Raw genomic sequence first — 22214 nt, forward strand, 5'->3', positions numbered from 1 at the left:
GGTCACACAGTACTTTATTGCACAAGGGTGGAATATAGGATGAAGCGGAAGCAAGGCCAAGACCCTACATCTTTCCCTAAATATTTGCCCTGCGGGGAAGAGGGAAGAAAATTCCTCTGCCTCTGGTAGGTTTGGGTTGGATAGGGGATACGTTGCCTACTGAAATTTCCTCCTCCTCAGCTGCCCTGAAAGGGAAAGTCTTCCTGATTTTCTCCATTTGGCCCCCGTTCTAATGTTTCGACCCATTGCCACAGAACCTTTGGGACCAACGTTCCATCCTCCTGCCATTGCTAACTGCCACCCAAGAGCCTTCATTCTCTCAACACTCCATCCTCCCGCCATTTTCCAACTGCCACTGAAGAACCTTCATCCCCTCAACACTCCATCTTCCCGCCATTTTTCAGCTTCCACTAAAGAACCTTCATCCCCTTAACATTCCATCCTCCCACCATTTCCAGCTGCCTCAAAACCTTTCACACACACACTTTAGCAAGGGTCAGGTAGCTGCTGGTCAGCATCTGCTGAGCAGTAGTTCATCAAGTGCCTGGAATTATGGGTAACAGGAATCCTTGGTTACCCCAGTCACTGACCATCTCCCTGAACTGCTGGCTCACTGACACAGTGCTGGAAGGGATGGCTTTCTGGTCTGAGCATCATATCTGAAATAGCAAGATACTCCAGGTGGTTACTGGATCTTCCAGACAAATCAATCCCCTGTCAGCTACTGTGGGCAGTAAAGATCGAAAGGCTGCTTCCCACCCCCCCACTCCCCCTCCAGACTAGGACATTTGCTTCTGGGTGGGAAATATCACATATTCAAATTGGGCCTGAGAAAACTTTCATTGTTGTATTGTGAATGGGATTTATTCTAATGAAGCTCTAAAAGTAGCTCTGTATTTCTAGGTTAACCATCTCTGGAGTGGGTCATAAACTTTTACCTTGATTAGGCCCTCACAGCTGCTTCCCTATTTTTTCATGATGCAAGAATCCAGAAACTGCCATGTGTTAATGAGAGAATGGTGAGGGAGCGTAGGTGCTGATGAGCCATTAGTTACATGGAAAGATGGTACCAGTTTTTCCATCATGGGCCTCACACATTTCCTGTTTTTGTATTTTTGGAGACCATCCACAATGTGGCTACCGTAGCAGATTTTGTCAAGGAACTGTCATCCAAGAATGGACTTTCTGTAGCGACCATCTAGAAGCTAGGGACCACCTAACTGTAAGAATTAAAGCAGTTCTATAAAGAAATCACTCTGCTCTCTGGGTTTCCTTAAGATTAGTCAAGTCAAGTTCACCACATGTTCTGGGCATGGTGTGACTCTGAAAAGGACTTAAGGGTCATTGTGGACAATCAACTGAACACAAGCTCCAAGTGCAGTGCTGTGGCCCAAAGAGCTACGGCAAGTCTTGGATGCGTGACCAGGGGAATCTCGAGTAGGAGCAGAACTTTCAGATGCGGAAAGCCACCTGTCTGGAACTGTGTGTGGAGCTCATCCCAGCACTGCAGCACAAGAACACCAAAATGAGAGCTGCCCTCTCAGTGAAGAATCATAGAATCATAGAATATCAGGGTTGGAAGGGACCTCAGGAGGTCATCTAGTCCAACTGCTCAAAGCAGGACCAATCCCCAATTAAATCATCCCAGCCAGGGCTTTGTCAAGCCTGACCTGAAAAACTTCTAAGGAAGGAGATTCTACCACCTCCCTAGGTAACGCATTCCAGTGTTTCACCACCCTCCTAGTGAAAAAGTTTTTCCTAATATCCAAACTAAACCTCCCGCACTGCAACTTGAGACCATTTCTCCTTGTCCTGTCCTCTTCTACCACTGAGAATAGTCTAGAACCATCCTCTCTGGAACCACCTCTCAGGTAGTTGAAAGCAGCTATCAAATCCCGCCTCATTCTTCTCTTCTGCAGACTAAACAATCCCAGTTCCCTCAGCCTCTCCTCATAAGTCATGTGTTCCAGACCCCTAATCATTTTTGTTGCCCTTCGCTGGACTCTCTCCAATTTATCCACATCCTTCTTGTAGTGTGGGGCCCAAAACTGGACACAGTACTCCAGATGAGGCCTCACCAATGTCAAATAGAGGGGGACATGTGGCAATCGTTGTGTGGAAGCTGGCGACTCCAGACTGCTACTGGTCAGTCGCGAATGAGTTTGGAGTCAGAAAGTCAACTGTTCCGGCAGCAGCTAATCCTGCTATGAAGGACTGTGACTCTTGGCAATGTGCATGAAATAGTGGATGGCTTTGCAGCAATGGGATTCCCTAACTGTGACGGGGCAATAGATGGCACACATATTCCAATTTTGGCCCTGGACCATCTTGTGACAGAGTACATCAACAGAAAGGGGGTACTGGTCTATGGTATTCCAGGCACTTGTGGATCATCGTGGGTGTTTCACTGCCATCAATGTGGGGTGGTTCAGGAAGGTGCATGACACATAAATCTTCAGGAACACTGGCCTGTACAGAAAGCTGAAAGCAGGGACTTTCATTCCAGACCAGAAAAGTCCAGCAGAGGATGTTGAAATGCCCATAGTGTCCTGGGAGACCCAATGTACGCCTTGCTCTCATGGTTCATGAAGCCTTACATGGGAAACCCGGACAGCAGCAAGGAGCACTTCAACAATAGGTTGAGCAGGTGCAGAATGACCGTAGAATGTGTCTTTGGCAGATTAAAAGCATGCTGGCACTGACTTTATGACAGGTTAGCCCTAAATGAAGAAAATATTCCCGTGGTCATAGCAGCCTGCTGCGCACTCCATAATATTTGTGAGGCTAAGGGTGAAAAGTTTCCCCCCGGGGTGGAGCATGGAGGTGGATCACCTGTCTGCTGAATTTGAGCAACCAGATACCAGGACAGGGAATCAGGGAGGCTTTGAGGCAACATTTTGTCAATGAGCACCAGTGATGTGTTTATCTATACAGCACTCTGCCATGCTTTGTTAACTTGTCACCTTGCGTGAAAATTGTGATGATTCCTGACTGGGATTTGCAAGCAAATGATCAAACACTATGTATTACTACCAACAGCAACCACCACACGTAGGAGACAGATAAAGATTGGCTATCTTTCAGCGCATTAAATACCAATTAACAACACACAGAAAGCTTGGTGAGAAGGGAGATAAGAGTGCAGGGCAGTGTAGGGTGTCATAGCTGTATGTAAGTCCAGCTATCATTTTGGAAGCTGCCTGAAGCGGTGGAGTGAACGGGGTATGGAGACGTTCCAGGAGGTTGCAAGGAATGTGTGGGAGGAGCTTGGGAAAGGCATGGAAAGCAGTTCTATATTGGCTGCGGAACTATTGATGGACACTGGGAATTGCCTAATAACTCAGTTCTCCTTGCTCCAGCTCTCTAACCCAGCTGAGCTCTTGCTGGCCTTCACAGAGACTAGCTGCTCTTCAGGCTAAACCAAAAACTTTGTTAAGGCAGAATGTAGGTTGTCCACTGCTGTCTTAGACCTTTCCAGAGTGTGGAGAGTGGCTAAACTTAACCCACCGAAAACCTGGAAAGAGTTAAGGTATATATACATCACCCCCGACACACACAATGCAACCTTAACTCTGCCCCCCTCAACTCTAGCTATAGCCACTGGGAATAAGTGATGCAGAGGTTAATAAACTCTCAATGGGACTGGTGCATTCTCCATCTCTTCAAATCCAGATGGGACGCCTTTCTGAAAGATGCTTCAATCAAACACATTGGGCTCGTTACAGGGATAACTGGGTGGCATTAATGGCCTGTGCTATACAGGTCAGACTAGAATCTATACATTTTAAGCTGCTAGGCAACTAGTAGAAAAAGTGTCTGCCCTCCTTCACACCCCTAGCGTGAAATATCTACTTTGTTATATGGTATAGACATATGGCTCTAGTGACAGCTCCAGACAGCATAGAAGTAATTATTAAAGAGCATGCTCAGATTTATCACAGAGAGCTATATTTTTATTTTTTCCCAGTCAGTGAGGCTCATAGGAACCTAGGAGAGGAAGGGATCTCCTGTGCCATTGAGTCCAGTCCTCCCCTAGCATAGACAAACCTGTCAAGTAATTCCATTCATAAATTTATCAAGCTCCATCTTCAAGCTCATCAGGATGTTTGCCCCCCACTACTCCTACTGGGAGGAGTACTGCCCTACTGCCCAGAACCTGGACAAATTTCAAGGTAGTTGGATACAAAATCAAGACATCTGGAACAATTTGAGGACAAAAATACAAGCAAAAAAACCCAGGAAGATGATTTTTCTTTTTAAATTGACATCTTGTTTATTGAATTTTCCAGAATAAAAGTTATGCACAAATCAAAAAAACTTGCTGATGTGCTCTGTACACACAACATTCCTCTTAAATTAGTGGTGAGACTAAAATTAGAATGCACAAAATTGTACCAACGAGAGTGTCAAGAAATTACACATAACCAGTTAGGAGGGTCTTAGACAGTATGTATGGACATGGGTCTAATATAAATTGGTTGGATAGGTAGGTGGGAATGGATGGATGTATGGATTAGATGCATAACTATATGAGGAGGAGGGGGCATCCATGGGAAATATGAAACCACCGGAACCAAAGCAAGCTAAGAAAAGACAGAATAGATCTTGGTCTGATTTCTAGTGGAGAGATCTCCAAATTTATTACTGAGTGTATTGCAATAGAGCTAACTGGTCCTAACTGAAATTATGGCCCCATTGTGCCAGGCACTGCATAGACTCCCAACCGAGCTTGGGGTCCCCACTGTGCTGTGCGATATTTTGCAGATCTCTCATGGGATATCTTGCAGATTGTAGATGACACCACAGGACTGGAAACTTTATTTTCGTAGTCACCTTTCACAGACTCCTTAGCCATAGTCTACTGACCCCAGTGAGTCCACGGACCACAGGTTGAAAATCACTGGCCTAAGTGATCTTCTCTGAGATCCTTCCTGTCCCTGGCACAAAGGAAGACAAAAGATTCTGGAAGTGAACCCCTGGCTTGGTAAGTGGTGTAGGATGTAGGGCTTTGGTTTTGTAGAACATTTGCCCATCTTCTGTGGGGCAAGGGGGGCTGTATAGTTTGGATGGCCTCCACCTCAAAATACTTACTGGATGGGGGACTCTCTCCTAGGAAACAATGACTGAAAAAGATTTGGGTGCTGTTGTGCATAATCAGCTGACCATGAGCTCCCAGTGTGATGTTGTGACCAAAAGGGCTAATGCGATCCTGGGATGCATGAACAGGTGAATCTCAAGGAGGAGTATAGAGGTTATTTTACCTCTGTATTTGGCACTGGTGTGGTCATTGCTGAAATCCTGTGTCCAGTTCTGGTGCTCACAATTCAAGAAGGGTATGGATAAATTGGAAAGAAGTCAGAGAAGAGCCACAAGAATGATTAAAGGATTAGAAAATCTGCCTTACAGTGACAAATTCAAGGAGCTCAAGCTATTTAGCTTAACAAGGAGAAGGTTAAGGGAAGGCATGATTACACGCCATAAGAACCTACTTGGGAAACAGAAATTTGATAATGGGCTCTTCAATCTAGCAGACAAAGGTATAAAATGATCCAACGGCTGGAATTTTAAACTAGACAAATTCAGACTGGAAATAAGGCATAAATTTTGAAGAGTGAGAGGAATTAACCACTGGAACAATTTACCAAGGGTTGCAGTGGATTCTCCATCACTGGCAATTTTTAAATCAAGATTCAGAGTGGTAGCTGTGTTAGCCCGTATCAGCATAAACAATGAGGAGTCCTTGTGGCACCTTAGAGACTAACAAATTTATTTGGGCATAAGCTTTCGTGGGCTAAAACCCACTTCATCAGATGCATGGAGTGGAAAATACAGTAGCAGGTATAAATATACAGTACATGAAAAGATGGGAGTTGCCTTACCAAGTGGGGGGTCAGTGCTAACGAGACAATTCAATTAACAGTAGCATACCAAGAGAGGAAAAATCACTTTTGTAGTGGTAATGAGAGTGGCCTATTTCAAACAGTTGACAAGAAGGTGTGAGTAACAGTAGGGGGAAATTAGTTTTTGTAAAGATTGTATGTTTTTCTAAAAGCTCTGCTCTAGGAATTATTTTGAAGAAGCTCTCTGGCCTGTGTTACACGGGAGGTCAGACTAGATGATCACAGTGGTCCTTTCTGGCATTGATATCAATGAATCGATAAATAAATGAGTTGTGCCAGGCCCTGCACAGACACACAGTGAGAGACAGTTCCTGCCCCAAAGAGCTCATCATCTGAATTTTGATTATCCCCATTTTACACTTTGAGAACAGAGACTCAGAGAAATTAATAAGCTGACCTAAAGCCCATAGGAGTCTTCCCACTGACTTCAATGGGCTTTGGATCAGTCTGCGAACCCCTGACCTTGGCTCCAGGAGAGGGGAAGGAGCAGAGAAGGATGGCTAGATCTGGTGAGATCCTGGAGAGTGAAGGGACGGGGCCCCCATGGGATGGCCACAGACATTAGGGGACACGCTGAGCCTGTAGGGGTTAATGATCCTTGCTGGGAGAGGAGTATGGGAGGGGGACATGCCCCCAGGAAGAACGGGATTTCTGATAGAAATGACTCAAAACGCCTCCTCCTGTTCCCCATGATGCCCAAATCCAGCCTCTCACCCTGCCCACCTGCATCAATAAAATTCAATAAAGATGAGTGAGAACCAATAAAGATGACCAAAAATGGTTGGTATCATTCTGTGGTGGATTACGTAAGACACAGGAGGGAATTGTCCTGGTCTATTCGGCGCTGGTGAGGCCTTAGCTGGAGAACTGTGTCAAATCCTGGGCACCACAGAAAGATGTGAATAAATTATAGAGTCCAGAGAACAGCAACAAAAATGATTTAAGGTTTAGGAAACCTGACCTAGCAGAACTCTTAAAAAGCTGGGCACGTTTAGTCTAGAGCAAAGAAGGCTGTGGGGGGACCTGAGAACAGCCGTTAAATATGTCAAGGGTTGTTATAAAGAGGATGAAGATCAATTGTTCTCCCTGTCCACTGAAGGAAGGACACAAAGCAACGGCCTTTATCCGCAGCAAGGGAGATTTAGGTTAGATATTAGGGAAAACTTTCTAATTTTAAGGGTAGTTAACCTCTGCAATAGGCTCCCGAGAGAGATTGTGGAATCCCCGTCACTGGAGGTTTTTAAGAAAAAGGTGGGACAAACACCTGCCAGGGATAGGGTTACTTGGCCCTGTCTCAGCACAGGGGCTGGAATTGATGACCTCTTGAGGTCTCTTCGAGTCCTACATTTCTATGATTCTATCACTGCGGCTTCTCTTTCAGCCTGGCTGGGTGCACTGTGTCCCCAGGGGCAGCCCTGCTGCCCCTCCTCCACATCCCCTGGCCGGATGAAGGGATCCCTGTACAGGCGGCTGGCAGTGGGCACGTCTGACAGGCCCCTCTCCTTGGCATGAGTCCTCTGGTGCTGGGCCAGAGCCGAGCCCTGAGAGAATCCCCTCCCACAGTGGGGGCAGACATAGGGCCGCTCCCCAGTGTGGATCCGAACGTGCTGCGTCAGCGCCGAGCTCTGCTTGAAGCTCTTGCTGCACTGGGTGCAGCGGTAGGGCCGCTCGCCCGTGTGGGTGCGCTGGTGCCGCTTAAGGGCCGAGCGGTCCCCAAAGCCCTTCCCACAGTCCCCACAGCAGTGAGGGGTCTCGCCGGTGTGGGTCCGCTGGTGCTGGATCAGCGCCGAGCTCTGGCTGAAGCTCTTCCCGCACTGGGCGCAGTGGAAGGGCCGCTCCCCGGTGTGCAGCCGCCGGTGGGTGGTCAGCGCCGATCTCTGGCTGAAGCTCTTCCCACACTGGGGACAGGGGTAGGGTCTTTCGCCCCGGTGGGTGCGCTGGTGTTGCAGCAGGGACGACCGCTGGGTGAACCCTTTGCCACACTCCCCGCAGGCGTTGGGCCGCTCGCCGGTGTGGGTGCGCCGGTGCCCATTGAGGATGGAGCGCCGCATGAACCCCTTTCCGCACTGGGGGCAGACGTGGGGCTTCTCCCCGGTGTGCACCCGCCGGTGCTCCGTCAGCGACGAGCCGCGCCGGAAGCTCTTCCCGCACTCGGGACACTTGTGGGCCCGCTCCCCGGAGTGCGCCACCAGATGCGCCACCAGGGCGGCGATCTCCCCGAAGCGCCGGCCGCACTCCGTGCACTTGTAGGGCAGCTCCCCCGTGTGGCCGCTCTGGTGCCGCAGCAGGTTGGTGCGGGTGCTGTAGGCCGCCCCGCAGTGAGCGCAGACGTAGGGTTTTAACCCGGCGTGGACGTGCCCGTGGCGGGTCAGGTGCTCCTTGTGGCGGAAGCTCTTCCCGCACTCGGCACATGGGTAAGGCCTGGCACCAGTGTGGATGCGCTGGTGGCGGAGGAGATTGGAGCGGATGGCAAAGCTCCTCCCACAGTCGGGGCACTGGTAGGGCCTCTCGCCCGTGTGGGTGCGCTGGTGTTTGATGAACTCCGAGCTCTTCCCAAAGCTTTTCCCACAATCCCCGCAGATGATGGGCCCCTCTCTTGGCCGCGGGTGACCACTGGCCTTGGGTCTTTCCTGCTGAGACAGCTTCCCCTTCTGCCATCCCACGCCACCGGATGCCTCTCCCCACTCTGGGCTCTGGGACTTCCTGTGCAGCTCCGCCCCTGCAGACCCTTCCTGCTGGGGGTTTTCCCTCCTGGCACCTGCTGGGAGAGAGAAAGAATCCAGCCAGGGTCTGACCATGTGCTTCCATATCTCCGCTGGGATCAGAAACAGGCTCATCTCACGGGAACCCCTCATTCAAGAAGCTGGACATTACCACAGCTCGGCAGAACCACGACAGTGACGTAGATCTAATGGCTCACATAGCAAGTACAGAGAGAGCATCCAGTAGTTCGCCTCAGCATTGATCAGTAGGGGGCGCTGTGCTGCCGGGAGTGGGGGGAAGGAAAGGGGCTCAATAAGGGGCATTCTCTTCATGTCGTCAGTGCTGACCCCAATGCAGTGAAGAGAATGGGCCAAATCCCCAGCCAGTATATACTGGCTGTAATTCCACTGGAGTCAATGGGTCCAGATTCTCAGCTGGTATAAATTAGCATCACTGCATACACACCAATGCAGTAACACTCGTTTACACCAGCTGGGGATCTGGCCCTGCCTTGTTAGGGTCTAACATGTCTAGAGATACCAACCAGACCCTGTTCACCCATCCTTTGTCTCCCCTTCGCCCATCCTTTGACATTCAAGAGGGTAATCTCCTCGGGGCAGGCACCATGTCTATCTTTGTGTCTGTGCAGCACCTGGCTCAGTGGGGCTCAGATCCTGAACAGGGCCAGTGGGCATTGCCATAGTAACTGAGACAGATCTGGGCGGGCGTTCCCAGCTTTTCCCTTCTCTCCCGGACAGTCTCCAAGCCGGTGTTGCTCATTCCCCACCTGTGCCGGCGCCTCTCATGATCTCCCTTTCCTGGGAGCCCGGGAGATCCGGCACCCTCGGCTCTTCCCCTCGCTCCATCCAGGAGATCGCAGCCGGGTCAGGGACGGGGACTCCTGCTGGCGGGGAAGGAAACAGGCGAGACGGTGAAAGCTCATCCAAGGGCTCAGTACAGAGAACATGCCCTGGTTTTAACCCCGGCCCCGCTCTCTGTCGGGTGGAGCGCAGGATCCAGGCAGTGGGGGAATGTTCACAGGGACGCTTTGGAACAATGAGATGCCTGGGGGCAGACGGGCTGTACCCCGTAGGAGAGTCAGGGATTCCCACGCACAGGTGAGCTGGATGCAGGCAGACGACAAAAATAAAACCCAGATCTAACCCCACATAGATAACTTATCTGATGGGCCGAAACCACCTTGGCCACTTCTGAACCCCCCTGCCCACCACCTCCTGATCCTCAAGGGGCAGCGGCTCCTCACCCAGCGAGATCAGAGCCTGGTAATTCTCCTGCATGACGTCCCTGTAGAGCTGCCTCTGGCCTTCGTCCAGGAGCCCCCACTCTTCCTGGGAGAAAAACACGGCCACCTCCTCGAACGACACTGGCACCTGGAACCACAAGAGACCCAACAGTCCCATCTGACAGCAGGGGGAAGCGGGGATGAGGAAGGAGTGTCAGGGAGGGAGGGAGGGAGGAAGAGGGAGAGTGGGGCAGAAAGGGGATGGGATGATATTCACAAGGGAAAAAATTCTCCCTGCTCCCAAAATAGGACTGAATCCCTCCCTTGCTGTAGCCAATGGGCTTGTGCAACAGCTTTCAGTGCCTCAGGATCCAGAACCCTACTGCTGTTCAAAATAAAGTCGCAGACAGAGCGGGATCGGTGCCCAGAGGGCTTTTGAATGATCCCTCCAAGCCTCAGAGAGGAACCAGTTAATGTCCCGTAGGAGAGACGCTGAGCTCCATCCTTCGACAGCGAGGATGGGCTGACCATGCAGCTCACCTGGAAGCCCACCATGGGGGTTGATGACACGGACTCCTGCTCATCATCGCTCTCCTCCTCGGATATCTGGGGCAGATGCTGATCTGGGAAGGGCCGGGGAGGGGAATGTGAAGAATGTATTATGTGGGGGTCCCAATGCTGGTATCTCCCCCTTCAAGACAAACCCTTCTGCTCCCATGTGCTGGGGTCGTGCTGAGCCCCTGGCACCCACTCGCCCCTTGCAGGGCTGCCCCCTTGGCACAAGTCTTAGCCCTCCAGTGCCCCCTCAGCTGCTCTCCCACCCATCCCGACCACCCTGCTCAGTACCCCTTTCCCGTCGCTCTCGGGGCTCCTGGGACGGCGCGCTCCAGGATCCTGAAAGTTCCTCCTGGGATACACACTTCAGTTGCACCAGCTGGAGGCTGGGGGAATCCATCTTGTCTGAGACCACTTCCTGCCCAGCTTGATTGAACTGCAACCAGGACTCGAGCAGAGCCTGGGAGAAAGAGATAACAGGGGAGCATTACGTGGAGGGGTGCATGCATCCTAGTCACAAAGGGCAAGCACAGCTGAGAGCTCAGGCCTCACCGTGGTGCAACCCTCAAGGCTTCTGCGGTTTCCAGGCTAAGAGCTCTGGCTTGGAGCTGCCGTGGGCCCTGCAAACTCCCCCACCTCTGCTCCTCAATCCTGGCTGCTTCTTTCCAGCCTCCAGGCAGCGATTTCCTGCCTCTGCTGCTGTTTCTCTCCCTCCCCTGGAGCCACCTATGGCTGCTGCTCTCTGTGTTTCCCCAGCACCTGGTGCCCCCAGCTAACTGCCCAGCCAGCTGGGGTGATTCCCCTGGGCCCTGGCCTGAGGATGCTGCAGGGATGCACAAGAGTGACTCTGAGTCCAGGATGCAGGGGGCTGGACAGGAAGGTCCCAGTGTTATTACAGTCCCCGTGTCTGCACAGGCAGGTTTGGGAGATTGTTGGTTTTAACCCATTAACTTCCCAGATCGGAAAACACTGTTTTTCTGATGAGTGAGCCCATCCCTGCTGGCTCTGTGCACCACAGTCCAGGCCCTCCAAGGTATTTAGGCTCCTAACTTCCAGTGATTTGGGGCACTGGTTGTAAGGGGGAGATTTCAACGGACGTTAGGAGGCTAAATATCTTTGAGGATCTGGGATATAGGCTCCCCCAGGGAAGCCTGCAACTCCACTGGGAATTGCCCTTCGCCAGCCCTCCCTGCACAGTGGTGCTAGAACAGTTTTTTGGAGTGGGGAGTGCTAGGCTGCACCCCTCTAACCCCTGTCCCTGCCCCTTACCGCCCCCTAGAGCTGGGGCCAGGAGCAGGGCCCTGGCTCTGGGACTGGGGGACGTGGATGGGGTAAGACGGCGGAGGCTGGAGCCACAGCTCGGGCCAAGTGTGGAGTCCTGGCCATGAGGCCAGTCGCCGGAACCTCGCACGCGGGGCCGGTGGCCAGCAGCCTGTGGCCAGCAGCCTGTGGCCGGTGGCCAGGACCCTGGGGCCGGCAGTGGAGCCCTCGGGCACAGGGCCAGCACCCCACATGCAGGGCTGGCAGCAAAGCCCCCGGACAGCAGCGGAGCCTGCAGCTGGAACCTCAGGGGGCAGAGGGGTGCAGGGCCAGCAGTCGGGACCCTGGACGGCAGGGGCGCAGGGCGGGGACGCAAAACCTAGGGGTGCTGCAGCGCTCCCCGCAAGCCTACGTCCCATGCCTACGTCCCTCTATGGTCACACTGATGGATGCATGGGCTTCTTTGGAGGAATGCGATTCTGCTTTCCATTGTTGGCCCACTAATGACCCCTGTCAGGTTAAAGAGTGTGAAGCGCTCTCCCCTCTCAGCCGGTGCTGACCCCAATGTTGTACAGGGAGTGCTGGGCTGAAATGGTGCCTGGGTCGGTACCGATCACACATCTCTTCCCAAGGGCTCGGGCTTGAACCCTGGTGTCCCGGCTCAATCCACTCCTGGATGTTCCTAGTCACTTCCTCACCCCCTCCCCATCCCACAGAGCGTCACGGGGTACAGGAGTCTCTTCCCTTTCCCGCCTCACAGTTTGTGCAATAATTTGAGGTGAAAGATCAGCTATGGAGCCCAGCCATTGCAAAGCCCACCCCAATTCCCCTCAGCAGACTCTGGAGAGGACCGCAGGCCTGACGGGTCTGTGGCAGTTGCAAATGGTGGGAGGTTCAAACACTGGGGCCCGTGGCATTGGAAATGGAGGGAAATGGGCCTGGTGGGTGGGGAGGTGGCTGTTGGAAATGGCGGGAAATTGGCCTGGGAGGTGGGGAGGTGGCTGTTGACAGGAAATGCGTATGCTGGGGCCAGGAAGGCTCCATGACAGCTGAAGGAAGCTCTATGCCAAGATCAGTAATCGGAAATCTCCAAGATCAGTAATCTCCTGCAGCTGTGGAGAAAGAGTCTCAGACATCACAGCGAGGAGAATCTATGTACTTTATAGGCAGGCGTACCGTGCCCTCCACAGATCTATTACGAAGATAATCCTTGTAGCCTCCCCAAGGCCATTCGTGACTTGGAATACTGTGGAGGATGGCATTTTTATTTTCTTCCCCCCAATACCCTGTCTCCCCTGCCAACACGTTGGCAATCGCCCCCCTCCATCTCCACAGTCAAATCTGCGCTCTGGTAACTGCTTTTTCAGTGTGTGTTTGTACAGCGCCGAGCACAGTGGGGTCCTGGTCCATGATGGGGTTCCTAGGGGCTACCACACTACAGAGAAGAGTTCATCTTCACTAAGATACTTTTTATTGACCGGGGAGAAATAAGAAAGAGAAAACCACCAGCGAAAACCCCTGATGAAAAGCATTTTTTCACTCTCATCTAGGCATGGGCGGCACAGAGCCAGGGGTCTCCATTACCAAGGCTAAAAATAGTACAGCTCTACCATTAGGGGCCATGCTGGGCCTAGGAGGGGTTAATGATCCCTGCCAACTGGGGAAGGGGAAAAACTACCCCAACTTGGGGCACTTTGTTGGCCACCTCCACCGAAGAGATGCCCGGGACCCCTGGGAAGCAGAACATAACTGCCCTTTACATTTTTCCTTCATAAAGTTTGTGTTTCATTTTTTATTCCGACCTCCCGGGCTCTGACCCCTCCATCTTGTCCCCGGCTGTCTGGGTAGGCGGGTGGCTCAGTGTCCCTGGAAAAAGCCCCACCACGTTTAATTCCTATTGCACCATCCGATGCCCAAACCCTCGATCCAGCCCCTCCCAAAAATCTTCCCCTCACTCAGGCTCCTCTTTAATCTGCAGGGAGGGTGCCGGCTCCTCTTTAATTTCCCGTGGCAGTTCCGGCTGCTCCTGTTTAACCTGATAGGGCCCATCTTGAATATGCTGAGGCGGCTCCGGTTCCTCCTTCACCTGCAGGGGTGTCCCCGGCTCCTCCTTCACCCGTGGGATCATCTCACAATCCCACGTCCCCGGCGGGAGCACCACCACCACTTCCTCGGGCTCGCTGCCACCCTCCCCCGGCTGAACGAAGGGGTCCTTGTAGAACCGTGTCCCCACGGCCTCGTGGGAGCCGCCGCTCTCCTTGGCATGAGTCCGCTGGTGCTTGGCGAGAGCCGACCGCTGGCTGAAGCTCTTGCCGCAATGGGTGCAGGAGAAGGGCTTCTCCTGCGTGTGGATCCTGGTGTGCTGGACCAGCGTGGAGCTCTGCTTGAAGCCCTTCCCGCACTGGCCGCAGCGGAAGGGCCGTTCGCCGGTGTGGGTCCGGTGGTGCCGCTTGAGGGCTGACATGCCGCTGAAGTTCCGCCCGCACTGGGCGCAGCCATAGGGCGACTCCCCCGTGTGAGTGCGGCGGTGCTGGGTCAGCGCCGAGCTCTGGCTGAAGCCTTTGCCGCACTGGCCACACTTGTAGGGCCGCTCGCCGGTGTGCAGCCGCCGGTGCGTGGTCAGCACCGAGCGCTGGCTGAAGCTGCGCCCACACTCCTCGCAGCGATAGGGCGTCTCGCCGGTGTGGATCCGGCGGTGCTGCACCAGAGCGGAGCTAGCGATGAAGCTCTTGGGGCAGTCGGGGCACTGGTGAGGCTTCTCTCCGGTGTGGGACCGCTGGTGCTGCAGCAGCGAGTGCCGCTTGGTGAAGCTCTTCCCGCAGACGTCACAGACGTTGGGCCGCTCCCCTGAGTGGCCCCGCACGTGGTCGTTGAAGGTGGCACGGCGCATGAAGCTCTCCCCACACTGGGGGCAGACGTGGGGCTTCTCCCCGGTGTGCACCCGCCGGTGCTCCGTCAGCGACGAGCCGCGCCGGAAGCTCTTCCCGCACTCGGGACACTTGTGGGCCCGCTCCCCGGTGTGCGCCACCAGATGCGCCACCAGGGCGGCGATCTCCCCGAAGCGCCGGCCGCACTCCGTGCACTTGTAGGGCAGCTCCCCCGTGTGGCCGCTCTGGTGCCGCAGCAGGTTGGTGCGGGTGCTGTAGGCCGCCCCGCAGTGAGCGCAGACGTAGGGCTTTAACCCGGCGTGGACACGGCCGTGGCGGGTCAGGTGACCTTTCTGCCGGAAGCTCTTCCCGCACTCGGCGCACTGGAAGGGCCTGGCGCCGGTGTGGATGTGCTGGTGTTTGCTGAGGGTGGAGTGGAAGGCGAAGCTCCTCCCGCAGTCAGGGCAGCTGTAAGGTTTCTCTCCTGTATGGACCCGCTGGTGCTTGAAGAGGTCATAGTTCTTCACAAAGCTCTTCCCGCAGTCGCCACAGATGACACGGCCCACCCGCCTGTGCTGTGCCTGGTGTGCGGATTTAGCCTGGGCCTTCCCCTGTGCCAGCCCCACCCCACCCTGGCTCTCGACGGCCTCTCCCCGCTTGAGGCTCTGAGATGTCCCATGTGGCTTTGCTCCCACGGGCCCTTCCCGCTGGTGATTCTCCTCCTCGTTCTCACTCGCCGTCCCGGCACCTGCTGGGAGACAGAAAGAGAGAGAGAGAATCCAGCTGGGGCTTGTTCCCGGCGCTGAGTAGAGAGGGGGCAGCAAAGGGGTTTGTCACTGAGCAGAAAACCTGATGGGCAGGAAGCGCATCCCCCAAACCCTTCCCTGAGGGCAGAGGAGCGGATGTTCTGCCCCAACAGCCCAGCTGAGTCCTCAGAGAAAGGCTGGGGAAGGTGAGGGCTCCTGCCGGAGTTAGGCAGGGCAGATGGGATCCAGGCGTGACACCTGCCATGAGGACAGGGTTCCTGCTGGGACAATACAGAGCAAGTGAAGACAGAACAGGGGGGCCTCCTATGGCTTTGCTGGGATCCCAGCTTTTCCCTTCACTCCCGGACAGTCTCCGAGCCAGTGTCGCTCATTCCTCACCTGTATGGTCACCTCTGGGGATCTCCCCTTCCTCGGAGCCCTGGAGATCCGGGACCCTCAGCTCTTCCCCTCGCTCCACCCGGGAGGTCATGGCCAGGTCAAGGATGGGGAATCCTGCTGACAGGGAAGGAAACAGGCAAGATGGCGCTTGGTGAAATCTCATTGGGGGCTTGATACAGGGAATGCTCCCACATTTTAACTTTGACCATGTTCTCTGCTGGGAGAAACACAGTATCCCAGAGGGGGAAAGTTCATGGGGACCCATTGGGGCAGTAAGATGCCAGTGGGGAGAGATGGGCTGCTCCCATATAGGGGAGTCAAGGATGCAAACACAAAGAGGCTGGGGGGGCTCATGCAAATGGAAACTATTAAGCCATTTTAAAGCTTGCTAACTGACTCGAGTCTCTTCCAAGAATGGAGATGACCCCAGCAGTTGCCCTGGGCAGTTCAGTCGGCACATGCTTCCCCCAGCTCCTAATCCTCAAGGAGAAGCAACTCCTCACCCAGCGAAATCAGTGTCTCATAATGCTCATGGAAGACGCCCCGTAGAGCTGCCTCTGCCCTTCGTCCAGGTCACCCCACTCTTCCTTGAGGAAGCACACGACCACCTCCTTGAAAGTCACTGGCACCTGGAACCACAAGGGACCCCCATCAGAACCCACTGCACCAATTCCCTTCCCTCCACAAAATCAGTCCATGAGCCACAAAGTGCACCACAGAAAGCTTGTGGTGAAACCCCAAGAGAGCAAGGAAGCAGCGAGAGGTTTCCTTGGTGTCAGTTTTGGAAGAGAGAGATTACTAAGAAGTGGGCTGGGGCAGGAAAGGAAGAGAAGGGATATGCTCCTACAACAGAATCAAAAGATCCATATATTGAAGCCAAAAGGGACTGTTCTGATCATCTCGTCCAACTTCCTGGATAACTCAGGTGAGAGGATTTCACTCAGCAATTCCTGTATCCAGCCCAATAACTTGTGGTTGAACTAGAGCATAAATTTTAGGAGTGGTCCCATCTGGATTTCAAGACTCCCTCCTTTGAGAAGCTGGTTAATCACAATCCCTGTTTAAAATGTGTGCCTTATTTCCAGGATGAAGTAATCTAGCTTCCACTTCAAGCCTTTGGATCTTGCTCCTACTTTGCCTACTAGGTTAACGGAGTCCTCTGCCCTCAAGAATCTCCTCCCTACAAAGGTGGTTATAGACTGTGATCAAGTGACCTTTTCACCTTCTCTTCAGTGAGCTAAATCAATCTTGTTAGAGAGCCAAGGCTGCTCTGTGGGAACATGGTGGATTACCCAGGCCTTTCCAACATGTGGAAGTGGGAGTGAAACCTGAGAGGAAGTGGTGAGAGACCCCGGTGCACCCTGTATCTCTCTAAGTCCTCTGGTCCTTGCTAACTGGCTCCTGGTACCAAACCTGCCCTCTCTAAGCTAGGAGGATAAAGAAATAGACAACTCCAGCTACACCTTCTGGACCCTTCCCAGTTAGGGAGATCATGTTGGCTGGCAAAGGGAGAGATTTTGAAGAGCTGACCCCAACCAAAGTACCTCCCCTCTACAGCCTTCTGGGCTTCGCACTCAGATTGGCTACGACTTCCAAACAGTCTCCTGTCTGCGAGTGGCCAAGACGGAGGCTGCCCCCTTATAGACCCGGCCGGGATGATTCATGCTGTAGCGATCTCCAGAGGCTGAGATTGCTGCAACTCTTCACTTGTAGCCTCAAGCTGTGATCTCACAAGCGCTTCGGCTGGCCCGGAACGGAGAAGCTGATAGCCACCTGACTACAGCTCTGCTCCTCCACAATGCCTCGCTGCTTCTCAGTCTCCATTTTGGTCCGCATATCATAAAATGGCTAAACTCTCCCCCCGCCTCATGATCCTCTGAGGGCATAAAGGATTGTGGGAATTGGGCGAAACGCATCTGTCTGTCCACCCCTGAACTCTGTCTCCTCCAGGGTACCCCTCTCTCCATGAGATGGTCTCTCTCGCCTTTCACTGCACTACCTCTGCTCCTCTGAACCAACTGCGCCACCCCACATCCTCCCCACAACTTCACACCCAGGCCCACGGAGAAGCCAGCACGTTCCCTGGCAGGTGGAGGGAGCTGGGATTCCTGCCTCCGGCCTGTGCTGTGCTGCTGAGCAGAGAGGCCTCATCTCCATGCAAGATGCTGTGATGGCCACCATCTCAGCCAACACACCAGGGACCTGCAGAACTAAGAGCGCACGCTGCTGCAGCTTGAGCTGAAGAACCAAGGCTCTGAAAAGGGGGCTGGAACCGACTCCTATCCTCTGTGGGTCAGGCACAGAGGGGAGATCTGTGGCATCCAATCACCAATGGGCAACAACTGCTTCTCGGTGGGGTGGGAGGGGGGAATCAGTGGCCCCTGCGCCCATGAGAAGGGTCTGCCAAGTCGCCACCATCCCCTGGGGGTGGGAAACCCTGCGGATAGGGCATAAAGGGGATAGATGGGGGAGAAATGAAGGAGAAGGGAGGGGAGACTTTGGTAGGCCAGCAAACCCAGGATGGCTCGGCAGAAGCTCACCTAGAAGCCAGGCATAAGAAGCCAGGGCAGGGGCTCCTGCCCTCCATCACTCCCCTCCTCATGCGGACCGGACAGCCGGTGCAAATCTGGAAGGGAAACAGGGTCAGGGACCAGACCCACTCTGACTAGGGTACCTTGGGGATCAAACCCCTCTGCTAGAGCCCAGGGCCGCTCCCACGAGGAGCAGGCCATGCTGGAAACACAATCAGTCCCATTAGCAGCCCCAAGCACCAGCCACTTGGGGAGCAGCTCCCCCTCCTCGTTCTGGAGCTCCTCTGTTGAGGAGGCCCATCCCCACCCTGGGACCACCTGAACTGGGTCTGGGAAACAGTCTAGTCACTGTACAGCTGGCAGCTCCCCCACAGCTCTGCTGGTGCCCCTCCATCCTGACCCACAGGCCCTGCTATCCCAGGCCTGGGCTCCGTGCTGCCCCACAGCCCTGCCGGTGCCCCTCAATCCCAACCCACAGCCCTGTTCTCATTTGCTCTTCTTGGCTGCTTGCACCCATTGCCTGCCCCTCTCGCTGGGACTCCCCGCCCCGCTCACCGCTCCGGCCAGGGCGATTCCCTCCGGGGCCCTGGGGCTGCAGACGGGGATTCAGCCCCTTTGCACACAGGGTGCAGGGAGTGACTCCGAAGCGAGCCCGGGTGATGGGGGCTGGCCCAGGAAGGTCCGTGGGTTATTGCGTCCCCATTTCAGATCACTTCCTGCGCCTCTCTCTCCGGCTTGGGAACTCAGTGGCCTTAACCCTGCATTCCCCCCACCCACCCCCCCGTGTTGTCAGCCGCGAAAGGGAATCGCCCCAAAATTCACAATCACGAGATTAGCCTGAAAACCCCTGTGACCCGGGTGAAAAAGCAGGAGTGGTTTAAAAATCACGCCAGCTGGGTTGACTCGCATGAGACTGATTCAAAAGTAAAGTTTCCGCGTCATGAGCATTTCTGGGGGGGGGGCCCCCACCCCTCACCCCCAGTCTGGGAAGGGACACTGCGGGATCACAGCGCCGACGTTAAATGCACACGCTGCGCTCTGGGGTTGCCTGCTGGCTGCCGGCAGAGGAATCCGCTTAGCCACTGCTGACCCCGGCTGCCGTGGGGGGCGCTCTCCCCTCGCAGTCAGGGCTGGCCCCCATGCCCCAAGGAGCATTTCCTGCTGAGACAAACACCCTTGCCCCGCCCCCTGCCCCGCCCCTTGTCTGAGGCCCCGCCCCCCACTCATTCCATCCCCTCTGGGGGTGCTCACTCTCCCCACCCTCACTAGCTCATTTTCACCCGACTGGCTCAGGGGGTTGGGGTGCAGGAGGGGGCTGGGCTGCGGGCTCCGGCTGGAGGTGCAGACTTGGAGGGGGCTGGGGATGAGGGGTTTGGGGTGTAGGAGAAGGCTCTGGGCTGGCGCTGAGGGGTTCGGAGTGTGGGAGGGGCTCTGGGCTGAGGCAGGGGGTTGGGGTCTCCGGCTGGGGGTGCAGAGTCGCGGGGGGGGCTGGGGATGAGGGGTTTGGGGTGTAGGAGGATGCTCCAGGCTGGGACTGAGGGATTCAGAGAGCAGGTTGGGGATCAGGGCTGGGGCATGGGAGGGGGTCAGGGGTGCAGGCTCCGGCAGCGCTTACCTCAAGCAGCTCCCGGGAGCAGCGGCATGTCCCCCCTCCGGCTCCTACGCGGAGACGTGGGCAGGCGGCTCTGCGCACTGCCCCGTCCCCAGGCACTGCCCCTGCAGCTCCCATTGGCCGTGGTTCTGGCCAATGGGAGCTGCAGAACCAGCGCTTGGGGCGGGAGCAGCGCGTGGAGCCCCCTCACTGCCAGAGTAGGAGCCAGAGAGGGGACATGCCGCTGCTTCCGGGAGCCGCACAAGAGCCTTAGCCCCACTGCACAACCGACCGGACTTTTAACGCCCGGTCAGTGGTGCTGACCAGAGCCACCAGGGTCCTTTATTGACTGGGCGTTCCGGTCAAAAAACAGACATATGGCAACCCTATTCAGGGATTTGGGGGGTTCAGTGGGGGGTGCTCTCCTCTCACGGTTAGTGCTGGCCCCAGTGCAGTGCTAGGGGGCGCTGAGGTGCAGGGACCTGAGGCCAGTGCTACTTTGTCATGTTGATGGAGGTTCCAGCTTTCATGCTGGGCTTAAACCATAGGTCTGAAAACTGGTGGTTACTGATGTCACGTCACTGCCCCCTAAGGCCAGCACAATGATAACAGTGTCCTGGCCTGTTCATCGCATGGACCAGTCCATTCTACAGCCCTAAACCCTCTGCAGTGTCTGTAGGATACAGGAATTTCTTCCCATCTCCAAAACACTGGCATCTTGGGGTTAGGACCATAAGGACGGCCATACTGGGTCAGACCAAAGGTCCATCTAGCCCAGTATTCTGTCTTCTGGCAGTGACCAATGCCAGGTGCTTCCGAGAGAATGAGCAGAACAGGTAATCAAGTGATCCATCCCCTGCACCCATTCCCAGCTTCTGGCAAACAGAGTCTAGGGCTGGGGTGGGCAAACTCCGGCTTCTACACGTAGGGGCAGCCAGGGGTTCCGCATGTTGCCCCCACCCCAAGTGCCGCCTCCGCAGCTCCCATTGGCCGGGAACCACGGCCAATGGGAGCTGCAGGGGTGGCACTTGAGGAAGGGGCAGCATGCGGAGCCACTTAGGAGCCAGAGAGGGGACATGCCACTGTTTCTGGGAGCTGCTCGAAGTAAGCACCGCCTGGAGCCTGCACCCCGGCCCCCTCCTGCACCCCAACTCCCAGCCTTGATCCTCCTCCTAGGGTGACCACGTCCTAATTTTATAGGGACGGTCCTGATATATGTGGCTTTGTCTTTTATAGGCACCTATTACCCCCCACCCCGGTCCTGATTTTTCACATTTGCTGTCTGGTCACCCTACCCCCTCCCACTCTCTGAACTCCTCGGTCCCAGTCCAGAGCAGCCTCCTGCATCCCCAACTCCTCATCCCCAGCCCTACGCCAGAGCCGGCACCCCCAGCTGGAGCCCCTACCCTCCCCACACACCCCAACGCACTGCCCCAGCCCGGAGCCCCCTCCTGCACCCTGAACTCCTCATTTCTGGCCCCACCCCAGAGCCTGCACCCCCAGCTGGAGCCCTCACCCCCTCCCATACCCCAAACCCCAATTTCATGAGCATTCATGGCCCACCATACAATTTCCATACCCAGATGTGGCCCTCGAGCTGAAAAGTTTGCCCACCCCGGTCTAGGGACACTTCAGAGCATGGTTTTACATCTGTGCCCATCTTGGCTAATAGCCATTGATGGACCTATCCTCCATGAACTTATCCAGTTCTTTTTTGAACCCAGTTATACTTTTGGACTTCACAACATCCTCTGGCAATGAGTTCCACACGTTGACTGTGCATTGTGTGAAGAAATACTTCCTTTTCTTTGTTTTAAACCTGCTGCCTATTAATTTCATTGGGTGATCCCTAGTTCTTGTGTTATGTGAAGGAGTAAATAACACTTCCTTATCTACTTTCTCCACACCTATAATGGTTTTATAGGCCTGTATCATATCCCCCCTTAGTCAACTCTTTTCCAAGCTGAAAATTCCCAATCTTTTCAATCTCCCCCCTATGGAAGCTGTTCAATACCCTTCATCATTTTTTGTTGCCCTTTTCTGTACCTTTCCCAATTCCAATATATGTTTTTGAGTTGGGGCGACCAGATCTGCACGCAGTATTCAAGGTGTGCATGTACCATGGATTTATATAGAGGAAGTATGTCTTGTTCTCTATCCCTTTGCTAATGGTTCCTAACATTGTTAGCTTTTTTGACTGCTGCTGCACATTGAGTGGATGTTTTCAGAGAACTATCCACAGTGACTCCAAGATTTCTTTCTTGAGTGGTAACAGCTAATTTAGACCCCATCATTTTATATGTATAGTTGGGATTATGTTTTCCAATATCCACTACTTTGCATGTATCAACACTGAATTTCATCTGCTGCTTGGTTGTCCAACCAATCCCCCAGGTTTGTGAGATCCCTTTGTAACTCT

General features: G+C 54.4%; 2 protein-coding genes across 3 annotated transcripts in view; both read right to left on the reverse strand.

Annotated features, from left to right (window-relative positions):
* The window catches only part of LOC119566362 (zinc finger and SCAN domain-containing protein 2), a 558782-nt gene that overhangs the window by 174497 nt on the left and 362071 nt on the right, over nucleotides 1-22214 (reverse strand). The gene's annotated exons all lie outside the window — the stretch shown is intronic.
* Nucleotides 7250-22214, reverse strand: part of LOC114018215 — a 30562-nt gene continuing 15597 nt past the window's right edge. The window contains exons 8-15 of the mRNA XM_043548399.1: nucleotides 16177-16235; nucleotides 15674-15787; nucleotides 13615-15279; nucleotides 10693-10878; nucleotides 10387-10469; nucleotides 9868-9994; nucleotides 9391-9507; nucleotides 7250-8661 (exon numbers count right to left, since the gene is read on the reverse strand). Coding sequence (XP_043404334.1) covers nucleotides 7250-8661; nucleotides 9391-9507; nucleotides 9868-9994; nucleotides 10387-10469; nucleotides 10693-10878; nucleotides 13615-15279; nucleotides 15674-15787; nucleotides 16177-16235 — 3763 coding nt within the window. The remainder of the gene's footprint in view (nucleotides 8662-9390; nucleotides 9508-9867; nucleotides 9995-10386; nucleotides 10470-10692; nucleotides 10879-13614; nucleotides 15280-15673; nucleotides 15788-16176; nucleotides 16236-22214) is intronic.

The sequence above is a fragment of the Chelonia mydas genome, chromosome 6 (genome assembly GCF_015237465.2).
Source record: "Chelonia mydas isolate rCheMyd1 chromosome 6, rCheMyd1.pri.v2, whole genome shotgun sequence".
NCBI classification, from domain to species: domain Eukaryota; kingdom Metazoa; phylum Chordata; order Testudines; family Cheloniidae; genus Chelonia; species Chelonia mydas.